This window comes from Apodemus sylvaticus, chromosome 14, assembly GCF_947179515.1.
Source record: "Apodemus sylvaticus chromosome 14, mApoSyl1.1, whole genome shotgun sequence".
Taxonomy (NCBI): Eukaryota; Metazoa; Chordata; class Mammalia; order Rodentia; family Muridae; genus Apodemus; species Apodemus sylvaticus.
Window position 1 is genome coordinate 32,626,045 of NC_067485.1, and position 14,056 is coordinate 32,640,100.

The 14,056-nt window shown below is 48.8% G+C and overlaps 1 protein-coding gene across 2 annotated transcripts in view; it reads left to right on the plus strand.

Moving 5' to 3' along the window:
* Pxdc1 (PX domain containing 1) overlaps positions 1 to 12,693 on the plus strand; it is a 27,807-nt gene extending 15,114 nt beyond the window's left edge. Inside the window, exons 2-6 of one of the 2 annotated variants that reach the window (XM_052157673.1) lie at positions 309 to 400; positions 1,155 to 1,272; positions 1,835 to 1,894; positions 9,482 to 9,593; positions 11,670 to 12,693. In XM_052157673.1, the coding sequence (XP_052013633.1) occupies positions 309 to 400; positions 1,155 to 1,272; positions 1,835 to 1,894; positions 9,482 to 9,593; positions 11,670 to 11,787 (500 nt within the window). In that variant the 3' untranslated portion in view covers positions 11,788 to 12,693. The remainder of the gene's footprint in view (positions 1 to 308; positions 401 to 1,154; positions 1,273 to 1,834; positions 1,895 to 9,481; positions 9,594 to 11,669) is intronic. The other variant, XM_052157674.1, reaches the window with a different exon arrangement.
* The last annotated feature ends 1,363 nt before the right edge of the window (positions 12,694 to 14,056 follow it).

The window sequence follows — 14,056 nt, forward strand, 5'->3', positions numbered from 1 at the left end:
GAAGGCGAAATCCATGGTAGCTTTTCCATCTCAGTTTAAACTGTAAAAGTGACAGCCATGGGTACTGCTGTGATTTAGGCTGAATCAGGATGGAAAAGGCTTTGTCTTCCTGCGTCGGGCTCTATCTGTGGTTTCAAGAACTCTGGGGAGACACTGAGATGTGTCGTCCTTAAGAATAGGACATTTTGCTGCGGATGGTGACACTGGGGTGGTGTCACCCCATCAAGGGACACCTGTCACGTATCTGTTACGTATTTCATAATAGGCTGCTCGTCTAACTGACCTGGCCGTTTCCGTCTCTGTTCTAGGACTGCTCGCCATCAAGGGTGCACACGACATAGAGACCAGGCTCAACGAGGTGGAGAAACTGCTGGAGACAGTCATCAGCATGCCCTGCAAGGTGAGCAGGGTGGTAGAGTGGCCTGTCACCGCCAGGCTTACAGGCAGGGAGCTGCCTCTCACTCCGTGTTCCTTCCCAGAAGTCCCAGCGGGAGATGGAAGGAAGGGAGATGTCTGTGGGACTCCTTGCTGGAGCCTTTTCTCTCCTGAAGACAGAGTGGAAGGAGAGGTGTGAGCAGCAGGAGGCTTCTCCCCAGCAGGAGGCTTCTCCCCAGCAGGAGGCTTCTCCCCAGCAGGAGGCTTCTCCCGCAGCAGGAGGCTTCTCTTCCCTCCCCTCAGAACCCTCTTCTTGCTCAGGTTTAGAACAGGCACAGGGAAGCCAAGGGCAGTGTCAGCATCCATGCTGGCAGCTGGGTGTTGGTGTTTAGTTACATTTGTCCCTACACTGAGTCTGTGAGCTTGATGTGGGTAAATAAGAACCTGGAGGGTCAGGCAGAACTCTTTAGCTCTTAAAGGTTCTGCTTTCCCCACTGGAAAGTGGGGCATGTGGAAGCAACCCAGCAGATGGTAAAGGAGAGAGCTGGGTGTGATGTGTCAACTTTGTGCATAGGGCAGAGCCACCCACCCTCGTGAGATGCCTTGCCTGTAGCCACCTCAAAACAGAGAAGCTACAGTGATCCAGTCACTGGGCACAGGCCATCAAACAACCTGCACAGGTCTAGGACTACCTCCTGAGCGTCACATCAGTTGGGGTCACATGTGGGACCTGCCGTGGAGAGCCTTACATCTTTAGCAATCGCTGTGTTTATTTTCAGTATTCTAGGTCTGAGGTTGTGCTCACCTTCTTTGAAAGATCGCCTCTGGATCAGGTGTTAAGAAATGATAATGTCCACAAGATCCAACCCAGCTTTCAAAGTCCCGTTAAAATATCAGGTAAGAGCCTTGATGAAGTGGGAGGACTGCAGTGAAGGTGTGGGAGGACTGCAGTGAGGGTGTGGGAGGACTATGGTGAAAGTGTGGGAGGACTATGGTGAAGGGGTAGGACTGCAGTGTGGGTGTGGGAGGACTATGGTGAAGGTGTGGGAGGACTGCAGTGAAGGTGTGGGAGGACTGTAGTGAAGATATGGGAGGACTGCGGAGAAGATGTGAGAGGCTGTAGTTGCAAGGTCTTTCCAGTGTGGCAATGGGGTGGGTGGGCTCAGCCTCCACCCTTGGGCTCCAGAAGGTCACTTCCCTGGAACAGAGAAATGTTCCCCGAGTTCTTACTAAGCAGTGTAAGTGCCTTCCTCTTGGTGACTTCAGCGTATGTCATTCCAAAGGGGTCAATTTGACATATTAGTTAGAATTTACTTAAGAAAAAGTATAATAATCGTGAAAATATTACCAAGGCATTCTCTTTAAACAATATTTATTATTTTAATTTTGTGTCTGTATATGTGTTCTGTCTGCACATCTGTAGTATGTATATTTACATGTGTGTGCCTGGTGTCCACAGAGGCTAAAGAAGGCACTGGAGCTCTCAGCACTGGAGTTGTAGACGGTTGTGAGCCATCAGGTGGGTGCTGGGAACTGAGAGTGGGTCTTCTGGAAGAGCATCAAGTATTCTTAACCGCTGAGCATTTCTCCAGCCCCAGGAAGGCATTTCTGAGGTAATGACTGGAGTCAGTAGGCCGTGCGGAAGTGAGGGAGCTCCTGAGAGGCGGGAGTCAGTAAGCCGTGCGGAAGTGAGGGAGCCCCGGAGAGGCGGGAGTCAGTAGGCTGACCTGCAGAAGTGAGGGAGTCCCGGAGAGGCAGAGCTGAATTTTGCTATTGGCTTTAGGGAAACTTTTAGCTTCAGTACTGTTGGCATTGTCATTGCACTGTGCCTTCTAGCAGCAAAAGTCAGCCACTGTGAGGTGAAGTTGCCACGGTAGGAGCTACATAGGAAGGAAGGAGCCCTGTGGTCTGGCTGCTGTTTTCCTAAGAGCTGGCTATGCTCTTAGAGAATTGTCTAGAGAATTGTATTTTTGTTTCATTTTTTGTTTCTTTGGGAGGCTAACCTTTTGACTCACCATGTAGCCTAGGCTGGCCTTGAACTCTCAGCAGTCCTCCCTAACTATGTTAGCCTCCTCAGTACTGGAATTATAGGCACACACCACTTGTGGTGTGGCTTTGGGCCTTGGTGCTGAGGAATACTTTGGAGGAAAAAGAGCTCAGGCTGGTGGCTTCTAGGACCGGGTTCCCCAGATGGTGGCCTAAAGGGCTTATAATCAATCAGCTTACAAGAAGAAAGGGAACCCTGAGAGGAGATCCAACATGGCCTCACTTGTGGAAACGAGGGGAGAGATTTGGTGCCCCTTGTCCATCATTGCCTTTCTTAATGGTGAGCAGCTGATGGAACAGGCGCTCAGAGTCATCTGTGGGAGGGGTAGGGAGAGGAGGGAAGAGGGGCATGGATAGAGTGATCTACTGTTGTGTCTTTGTCACCCAGGGATGACCAACCATTGCAGTTGTGTGCATGGACTAACTGGGTGGGTGGGTGGGTGGGTTCTGGGACCTGTAGTGGGAGAGTCCATGACCGTGAGTACACAGGGTAGGTGGCCCATCTGGTGAGTCATTGTGTGGCAGCTTCCTGGGTTGTCTTAGAGAGAGTGGACAGTTTAAGGGCCTGGGGACCTTTGTTAACCAGCACCTGAGCTCTAGAACCTTCTATCCAGCTGACTGCATGGAGTGAGGCTCTTTGTCCAGTTTGTCTGAACAATGGATGACTTTTATCTTGCCATATCATCTCCAGATCCTGGGTCTCCTCCACTGGACTCTGGTTATTGATTGTGCTGTGACCCTTAAGGGTCACCAAGGCGAACCCTCTCTACCACTGTCATTATCTCCAAGTCTCTCCATTTAAGAAATAGATGTCGATGGTCAAGACCCACACAGGCCTGTTTCTCCTTCTCTTGGGGATTTCTTCTTGCACTCGAGCCTTCGGAGAGATGGCGGGTGCCATGGGGTTGCCACAGATTCCCCTCTCTGGGGATGCTGATGTACCAGGCCTGCCTGGGCCTTGAGTGTCCTGCCTTTTCTCTTTGGATGTTGCGGCTGTAGGTGGTGAGGGCTCCACCAGATGGCAGCAGGCACTGGTTGTACTGAAGAATCTTGTCAATATTCTGGGGCCTTGGCAAAGACAGCCACTTAGACTTAAGCATTCATTTCCTGTGTTGATCTAAATGTTTATCATACCCAAGAGCACACGGATGTGGTGCTGCCATGACTCCGTAACACGAAGGGAACAGAGGTCTCAGTTTCACCGAGTTATGCTAGTAGACCCAATAGATTTCATCCGCAGAAAAGGGTTGTTCCCATCAAGGTTTGAAAGGAAAAAAAATTTTTTTTGTTCTTTAATGCAGTATCCATTCAATCTTAGTCATAATATTTACTATCTGAAGATAGACAAGTCATCCAGTTAACAAAAGGATATTGTGCATGCTTTTGTTCTGCTGTTGGAGTAAACTGAAAATATAATGCCAGGAAGAACTTAGAAGGGAGGAAGTCTAAACTGTGAATGCTTCCGAGGCTGACTAAAGATCTTCAGAAAAAAAGAATCAGAAAATTGATGACCTGATGGGGTTGGTGGGACGGGGCCCATGTGATCTCCGCCACAGTTACAAGTTAGGAAAAGCACCATTAGGACACCATGCACTCTAACTGGGAAATGTTGCAAAAGATATCCATTGATGGAGAAAAGCTAAGACGGGGGTGGGGGGCTCAAGGAAAAAGAGGGTTTGCACAGTAGTAAGGCCTTGCTCTCTGAGATATTTGTTAATGGCAAAGAGACAGCAAGCTAACCACCCTGTTAGCGCCACCAGCAGGCCTGTGCACACTGTGCCATACACACATGGACACACGCATGCCCTGTGCTGTCACAGAGGGGCACTCAGCCCGCCCTGTGGGATTCCTCCCAGTGATGTATCACCACCGAGTTCTAACTACCCGGATATCCAGCTCCAGGAAGAGTTGTAAAGTAGCTCACCTGGATTCCTTACAAGGCGTTCATAAGAAACAAGGACAGACCAGAGCCACCAGAGTCAAGGAGATCAAGATGGCTCCGTGCAGCAGAGTTCTGGATGGCATCTGTAGGAGAAGAAGGTAGCAGTTGTGAGACACCAGAGACACGCCATTGAAGGGGAGTTACACTCAGTAGCCTTGTCCCCTTGGCATTCCCTGGATGTGATGAGGGACCCTAACTGTATGAAGTATTGATGATAGGGGGCTGCTATGGGTCATGTGGGAGCCCTGCCTGAGCCATCATGGCTTACCTGCAATTCTAAAGCTAACTATAAATTAAACATTACAGAATATGAGCATAGGAACATAAAAGCACCTTGAGGTCTGGAGAATGGCTCAGTGGCAGAACCATTGCCTAGCCGTGTGAGATCTGAGTTTGATCTTTGCACAGGGTGTGGGGTTAACCTGAAAATGAACTGTTTCTAGAGTTAGGGATGTGGCCTAAAAAATTAAACTAACAAGTGATTTTTGCTGTGGGTTCTAAACTGATATGTGAGAAATTCGTATCTTGAGTTTGTTTGAAAAATGGGCTGCAGGCACTGTAATATTTCTTTTAATTATAGCATTTTTTCGGTTTCTTAATTATTATTCTTGTGTGACAACAGGTGGAAAATCATGACCAAGTGTCATGGTAATAATTAGTATTATTTGAAACTTAAGTGTTTGTTAGAGTCTTCAGACGTGTCATCCTGTTTAATGTGCAGCTGAGCCCTCTCCTTGGTATAGAGGATAAACAAGCAGAACTCACCTGTTCTCCAGGCACAGGTAGCAGGAACAGTTGGAAACAGCTGTCCCCGATGTCAGTATGCACATGGGCTAATGCTGTGGATTACCGGAAGCGCAGTAGTCTGAAGTCCTGTAACATGAACATCAGCAAGGCCTTTCTGAACTTGAAGGCACAGGCCTGGTCTGCACCAGCCCTGTTGGTTACTTTCCTCAGTGCTGTCGCTAAATACCTGACCAGAAACAGCATAAAGGAGAAAGGGTTTCTTTTTCCAGTTTAGAAGGAATACAACCCATCGTATGGAGGAAGGCACGGTTGTGGGAGTGTGAGACAGTTGGTCACTTTGTACCTGTAGTCAAGAGGCAGAGTGGACATGAAGTGGGGCCAGGCTATCAAACTACAAACCCACCCCTAAGTGATTCCCTCCAATGAGGCTCCCCTCCTAAAGGTACCCCAACCTTCCAAGCCAGCACGACTGGCTGGGAATTAAGTATTCAAACACACAAACCTATAGGGGTCATTTCACACTTAATCCACGCACCACCCTCCTGTAGAGACTGATAAGAGTAACTTCCCATTCAGGAAGTTGTTGTTCAGTGTAGATGGTGCCGGGGGAGGGCAGTGCTGCAGGACTCTTAGCAAAGTGGCCATCTTAAACCGATGGCCCCTGCAGGTAGACACATGATCAGCTCAGGTTTTCTTTACTGTAAATTTTGGATAACCCTTCTTAGGTTTTTAAGTGATGGCTCTTCTTAAGGTATTGTTTTTAAGTGAATGGAAGAAATGAAAATAGAAACAGCATCTTTACTCCAGTTTTAGCTAGCTCAAGCCCAGGGAGAGCCACGTGTGTCTGGCTAGGTTTTGAGCCTGTTGTGGTACCTGCTTTTGTGTTCGTGTCTCTTGGTGAGCCGTCCCTTTCCAAGCTGGTTTGGAGTGGATGTACTAAAGCTTTATAGAGTCCATCTGTGTGCTCAGGAGTAGACTGGAGGCTCAGGGTGCTGAGGGTAACCTGAGGACCCATGAGAAGCCCAGGGCTTCTGGGGACCTTCTTTGCTGAAATACCAGCAGTTTGAGCAATGTCCCTCTGTGGCTTGGATCTAGGACTTTGAGAGACTAGAGACCAATATGCTTTAGTGTCCTCAGGGCCCAACTGGCCTTGGGAACTCTAGAACCCATTAATGTTTCCAAAGACTCTACGTCCTAGACATCTGAGGAGTGACTTGTTCCAAATCTATTCTGGAAGGACCAGTAAAGATTCCACACCCTTGACTCCACAGTTCACATTTAGCAAAGATTCAGCATGCCCATAGCTTCAGGAGTTTGTACAGAAGTGATTTGCATTCCAGGATCCCTTCTTCATCACAGATTCCCTTGGTAGGAGGGAGAAGGAGATGTGGGCTGTCACTTAGCCGTGTGGAGGCTGTACTGGGGCTGCCTGCACTTCTTCAGACAGACAGATTTGGGTCAGAATTAATAAGAATAATAAAGGAAGAGGCTCTGTGCTGCCTCACCTCTGTGTGGAGAGATGAGAGCATCGGAACTTGTGTGTGGGGGGAGAGGTGTCAGTGATTTTTAGCCTGACAGCTCACCACCTGAGCAGCTTCCCTTCACTCTTTGTACACAGAAATGTAGCTGACCCAAGTTCCCAGCCTCCTTATGTACTGGTTTGCTGAGTCCCTCCACAGTGCTGCACACCACTGGGTGGAGGAGCAGGGAAGAAGGCAGGGGGAGGGAGCCAGAGCTGACACTCCATGAGTGTGACTGACTATAAGAGACCCATGACCCATGCCAGCCCCTTCTCCAGGAAACCAGACATGCATTTCAGCAAGTACATAGCAAACGGCTGAATAGTCGTTTTGCGAGTGTGAAGAGGAAACCTATTTTTCTTTATTTTTTTTTTCTGGCTAGTTCCCCAATTCTCTGCATAAGGACAGATGTTCTCAGAACGGAGCACCAAATGGAAGGTGAAAAGAATCAGGAAGTGAACATTTTCATCATGAAAAAGCAAATTTATATACTCAGGAATAATCACACTGTGGTCCGGTGGGGAGAGGGGAGACAATCCTTTAGAAACAAAGGCATCTGATGTCCAGGGACCCTTAGGACGGGGAGAGGTGCACTTGTTGGCTGTGTGGGCCGGAAGAAGAGGAAAGGCTGAAGTCAGCCATGTCCTTAACGCGAGGATGCGATCTTGCAGACTAAACACACCCAGAATGTGTGATATGTGGTTAGTGTGTCGTTTAGGCCAAGAGCCTTGCTAGAGAGGACTACAGAGGTGGTCCTGAGCGTGGGGGTTGGCTGCCTAAGAGCTAATGACTGGAGTCAGGCTCACAGAGAGGGGAGGATTCAAGATGGCCACAAGCCTGATGCTCTCCTGAGGGAAAGGAGAGTGAGTCAGTTCCTTCTCCACAAGGCTGTGGTAGGTTAAAAAGAAGAGAGCCAAGCCACACGAGGTTCTTACACAGTCAGCTCTCTGTGTCTGTGGGTCCAGAGTCTGGAGTCAATCAAGCACAGGCCAAAATACTGGGAAAAGTACGATGTCTACTGCTCATGGGTAGCCATTTCTCCTCGGTCATTATAACCCTGATTTACATATCATTTACATTGCAGCAGGTATCCTAAGTGATCTAAAGACGATGTGAAGCCTGGAGGGAGGATGGGTGGAGAGTCTAGAAGCACCATCCCAGTCTGCATTAGAGATTTAGACGTCATGGGTTTTGATGTTCGAAGAGGGTGTCTGTAACTAAATGGAACAGCTTGCTCGCCATGATGGGATCCAGGACATTGTGGGATGCTAGAATGAGGTGAATCCTTGGGCAGTCTCAAATACAAGCTTGAAGGTTTCCCGTGGAGGAAAAGAGTCCAGAGGCCACAAGGCTGCAGTGTAAGCCTGTAGCTTAATGCTATCCACCAGTCCTCCCCTTAGTGCTATCCACCAGTCCCCCCCCTTAGTGCTATCCACCAGTCCTCCCCTTAGTGCTATCCACCAGTCCTCCCCTTAGTGCTATCCACCAGTCCCCCCCCTTAGTGCTATCCACCAGTCCTCCCCTTAGTGCTATCCACCAGTCCTCCCCTTAGTGCTATCCACCAGTCCTCCCCTTAGTGCTATCCACCAGTCCCCCCCCTTAGTGCTATCCACCAGTCCTCCCCTGCAGCTCTTTCAGCCATGGGAGAGCCCTTGTAAACTAACCGCCAGTGTAGAAACAGGAAGCTGCTTTTGTTTGTTGATTTTTCTAAAGTACCCACATCCGTGCTTATTGGGGGAAAATATTAATGTATGTATACAATTTCATGATGCAAAGTTGGCGAGCCACTCACAACACAATCTGATCTTATCTGATGAGAGACCATTACCCAGGATGCAGCTTCTGTCAGCCCTTGTCTCAGCCACAGGTGTAGAGCTCAGAAAGGACGGGGAAACCGTGTGATGTCATACATCACAAAGGCGGATAGAACCTGCCTCAGACTTGCGCCCAGTCCTCTGCCTACTTTATCCTCCACCGTAAACCCATGGGCACGGCACGTGTGGAGGCGCTCGGGTACCAGGATCTTGCTTCAGGGAGAGACACTGCTCCTGTGGTACTGGTGTCAGCATCTCAGTCTGCCTGTCTGAACACCAGAGGGATCCTCCCAACATCGGGAGAGAGAGCTGGGGACAGTGGGTGATGGAGCAGGGGGAGACTGATGGGTGATGGAACAGGGGGAGACTGATATAAACTTCAGTTCTAAAATTTTATTTTACAATTTCATATGCACACCCCTTCTCTTTACAAGTTTACCCTATTTTCATACCTTTTAATTTTATTTTTTAATGATGCACTATATTTAGAGTTGTTGTCATGACCATGGGTAGGAGGTTATTTATTGAGCAAGGGTAACTTGACTGTGTCTATACTGCTGAGGGGGGAATGTTATTTCCCCTGTCATGGTTCCCATTAACTACTGATAGCTCCTCAGGAAAAGGTGGGATGTTATAAGCCCCTCTTCTGTCCACAGCAGAGTGTCACTGGGCCCAGTCTTGTGCAGTAGACACTGTTGCTATGAGTTCCTGGGTACAACCCTTATGTCAAGTCCAGAAGACGGAAGTTCACAGTCCTCCTCCCCATGCTCCACCTCTTATATTCTTTCTGCCCTCTCTTCCACAATGTCCCCCGAGCCTCGGAGAGAGTGATGTAGATGTCCTATGTAGGCCCGAGCACTCAAGAGTCACTAATCCTCAGCACTGTGTTCAATTATGAGTTTGCATTGATAACTGCACACCACAAAGAGAAACATCTCTGGCCCAGACTGGTAGCCGTCGATCTATGATAAATCCTGAAATTCTAACCCCCGGTACTGACCTCTCCTGAATACTTACCTCGTGGCTTTGGTTTTCAGAAATCATGAGGTCCAATGGATTTTGTTTGGCAAACACAGAAACAATAGTCATTGACCACAGCATACCCAACGGGAAGGACCAGCTTCTGGATGCGGATTCCACAGAGCATTTGTGAGTACGCGTTCTCTGATGTGCTTTCATACAAGGGGTTGAAAGCTGGTGGTGTGTGCAGTGCTCCACAGCAGTGCTCCTCAGGCTTCTCAATGCTGCAGCCCTTGAATACAGTTCTTCATGTTTGATACAGGTCCTCATGACTCCAGCCATAAAACTGTTTTCATTGATAATTCATAACTGTAATTTTGCTGCTATTATGCAGTATTTCTGCTATGCAACCCCTGTGAAAGGGCCATTCGATCCCCAAAGGGGTTGCAAGCCACAGGTTGAGAATAGCAACAGACTCTGCCAGTTTGGGCATTCCTATTTGGGCATTCAGAAGTTGCAAAACTGGTTTGTGTTAGCTCTCAGGTGTGAAATATTATATTCTGGTCCAGGATCCAGATGCTTCCACACTTCCTGGACCCGGACTGTGACACACATGTTTGTCTCACAAGTTGATGGGTGATCCCTTAGAACCCTAGTCTTTGATTACTGAGGGGCTTTGATTGCTGATGACTGGACAGCCAAAGGCCACTCCCCGTTGCCTGTATGCCACACTACCCTCCTCTGCAATGGAACTTCTGACTAGAAGGTGCTGCAGAGAGCCCGCCACCTAGAGGCCAGCAGGAGCAGCTGCCTGCATGCTGGGCTCCTACCCGTTGGGAGGTCTGGCTTTGTTGCTAGGTGTTTCTGGGGACAGAAAGGGTTCCCTGGGAGCGTCCTGGAGGCAGATCTAGGTCCTGTAGTAGATGGTGATGTGAAAAGGTCTCCATCTGACTCTTCTGTCACCGTGACAGTCTGTGGCCAGCTCCATCTCACACAAAGCTTAAGGACTTTCCATCTGTTAACACTCATTCAGTGTACACCAGAGTGCCATCAGTCCGTGCCAGCCAGAGGTCCCCAAGAAACCACATGTGGTGGGTGCAGCATCCCATGGTATCCTTGTTGGGCAGGCTAGGGGATTGCTCTGTCAACACAGTTTCTCCCCATATTCTCAAGCAAGCTTCTACTTCCATGAGGAAGATCTTCATTATTCCCAGCAACGGTATCCCAGAATATGCATCAGCCTCCCAAAAAGTAGATTGGAGACTCCCCAACATCAGAAGATGAACCAGCCTCCCAAAAAGTAGGTTGGAGACTCCCCAAAATCACTTGGAGACTGGAAGGTTGATGGCACTTGATGCTTACTGTGTGGCCCTGGGCAGCTAGGTGTAGTGGCTGTCATGCAGTAGAGTACAAAAGAGTCTCTACAGAGAGCATCCAAATTTGACCCAGAAGGAAGATGAGCACCAGTGAGTGGGCACTGGGGGAATGGGGCAGGAGGCTCAGCAGGAGCCCTGGCAGTGCTGGTCCTGAGCTTTGGGCGGTTCTTCCTCCAGTTCCTTTCCTCCCATCTTCAGGACATTTTCTGGTCTGAGGGGAGGTGATGAAGGCAGAGTGGGTGGTGGGAAGTTCTGACATATACCATGTAAGCTTCCTATACCTGCACAACTTTTATCCTTCAGAGCCTGAGTCATCCTGGATCAGACCAGGCATGGCCACCAGGTAGAGCCTGCCTCCATGACCATAGGGAGCCTCCTGTAGTGTCCCTCCCTGGTGTCCTCGCAAGCTCCTAAGGACACATCACCTACATCTACATCCACACCCACACCTACACTCACACCCACACCCACACCTACACCCACACCCACACCTATACTCACACCCACACCTACACCTACACCTGCCTGTCCACTGCTGATCTCTGAGCTGACACAGGGCCTGGCGCAGAACAGAAGCCAGAACATCACTGCGAATAAAGGAGGCATGAAGGCCCCACTACCTTACAGATGTAGGAAGTAATCACGAAGATGTCAAAACTCAGAAGCGTTGCCTGGGCAGTAACACCCACTTTAAATAGTTTGTGTTTCATAGTTCCTCCCACATGTCTGCTGCAGGCCTGGAAAGGACCTCATCTTGTTGGTATCCCTTGTCCCCTTCCATAGAGCCTGGAGCCCTCGGCATCCTTGCACTGCCCTGGCTACCTCTTGTCCTCTCTTTCTTCTAGCTGGGGTCCCATCCGGTGACCTTCACCTCTGTCATCTCTTTCAGGTTTGAAAATGGTGGCGAGTTCACCGCAGAGCTGGAAGATGGTGATGACCCAGCAGCTTACGTCACCAACTTGTCCTATTACCATCTGGTTCCATTTGAGACGGACATTTTGGACTGAGCCCTCTCTGTCAGGCCTTCACTGCCTCCATCCTTGACTGCGTGTCTTCATGCTGTCTACCAGGCTCTCCCAAGGGAGGCCCCAAAGTTACTGCTCAGCCTGGGCCTCCTAGGGTCCTGGGGCTCAGCAGGCCTGAGTGTCTAGAAAATGGATGACCGCAGGCAGCTCTGAGGGGCCTTCCGCCTGCAGTCAGCCTGCCAGCCTGCCTCTTCTGGGATGCCGGGCTGGACCATGCTTCTTCTTGTCTTACTGTCGACTTGGGGAGCATTCTTCTTGGTTGCATGGCCCTGACTCCCCACTTTTCTCTTGTGTGTCAAAGGCACAAAGCATTTCAAGAGGAGTTTTTGATAAGTTACCAAGTTCTGGACCTCGTGGGCAGGGGATATTAAGTGACTCAGGACTTCCCTAAGGAGGATTGTGGCTTTTTTTTTCTTTATATCTGCTACCTGGAAACTGGGTTTGGGGTGAGCTGGAAGGAGCATTTACATGACATCAAGCCTGGAGAAGACTGCTGGCTTCAGGGAAGGGAAAGCATTCACAGTCTTGTGTGTATGAACCTGGTTGTAAAGTGTTCTTCCAGAGAAGAGAGCATCGTCCTCACTGCCAGCACCTGTCAGCTCTTCTACCAGGCAGTGACACAGCAGTCACCACAGCCTAGGGTGCTCGAAGTCCCTCCCCTGGTATGAGTACCAGGATGAATCAGAAAGGAAGGGATGGGGAGGAAGCTTACAGCTTACAGCTTGGACCACAAAAGGTCTGAGTCCTGCAAGCTCATGTCCTCACTGTGTCTACTAATGACCAGCACTTGCTAATGTAAATAATAGTAAATTATTGAAAATTCTAATTCTTTTACACAGTCTGTTTTTAATCTATTTTAATTAAATAAAATCTATTGTTCTACTTTGATCTAGTGAGGATGTTTGTGTAAAAAAGATGTTGTTCATTTTATCCCCTGCCTAGGGACAAGAAAGAAGGTAGATGGTGAACCTCAACCCCAGCCCTACCCTGCCTCCATCCTGAGACCTGGCTTTAGCACTCTTCCTGACACACTGGTATTTAGGAAATGTGTTCTCACCCCAGGGAGTGAACTATTCAAACCAGATAATGGGCTTGCTTTCATTTGGACTAAGGGGTTTCCCCTTCTCTGGTCCTCTTCGGCAGTCACAGGAAGTGTCTCTGGTGACCCTGAGCTACAATACAAATGGTATTTCCGTGGATTTTGCCTTCCAGCTGTGTCCGACTTAATGCATCCTGCTTTTCATATATGTTTCTGAAGCACTGACTGGGGTCAACCAGTTATCTTTGTTGTCTTACTAAATTAAGATCAGTACAAAGATAGTTTCCCTTAGCAGTTAATATTGAAGCCAATGTTTGTGGTCGCCCAAGCCTTCAATCCCAGCACTAGGGAGGTAGAGACACGGGGATCTTTGTGTGTCCAAGAACAGCCTGGTCTACACAGAGAGGCTCTGTCTCAAAAACAAATGAAAACAAAAGCAAAACCAACCAAAGAAGCCAGTATGTTCAGATTAACTGATCAGTTAGATGAGTCTTCTCCATTGTCACATTCTACAGACATGTGTCTCAAACCAGCATTTGGCCAGTGACCTTTCCTCCTCTGTTCAAACTATTGGCTCTGGCTTGTTCTCTGTCACATAGTGAGTTTAGTTCCCCTGCCTCTTTCAAATTTCCCCTGAGGGAGTGTCTTTTTTTTTTTTTTTAAATTCCAGAAATTCACAATGAGGCCTCTAAAATACAGGCTACATGATGTGTTTATAAAAAGATAAAGAACTAAAGAACATGTTCTATGGCGTGTGTGGTGAGGTGTGGGAGAAGGGGGTGCCTCAGTGGGCTCATGCTGAGGCATCCCTTCCCCCTGAAGGACCACACACATGACGGTGTAGTATAGACTAGAGTTTATTCATGGCATGGGGAGGGGAGTTAAGAGAGTAGTAGAGGCAGAGAGAAGGAGAAACAGAAGTAGAGGCTGGCCATGATCACATCGAGAGAGGGGGGAAGGGAGTGGGGAGAGAAGACAGCCCAAGGGGGCAAGAGGCAAGAGAGAAGCAAGAGAGTAAGAGAGAGGAGGAGGCAAGCACCCGCTTTTATAGTGGGCCAGGCCTACCTGGCTGTTGCCAGGTAACTGCAGGGAGGAGCATACCTGGCTGTTGCCAGGTAACTGTGGGGTGGAGCTTAGACAGAATCCTAACACCAAATATCTTCACGGTTTTTGTCTTATCAAAATAGCCCATTCTCTGTCTTTTTATGAAAA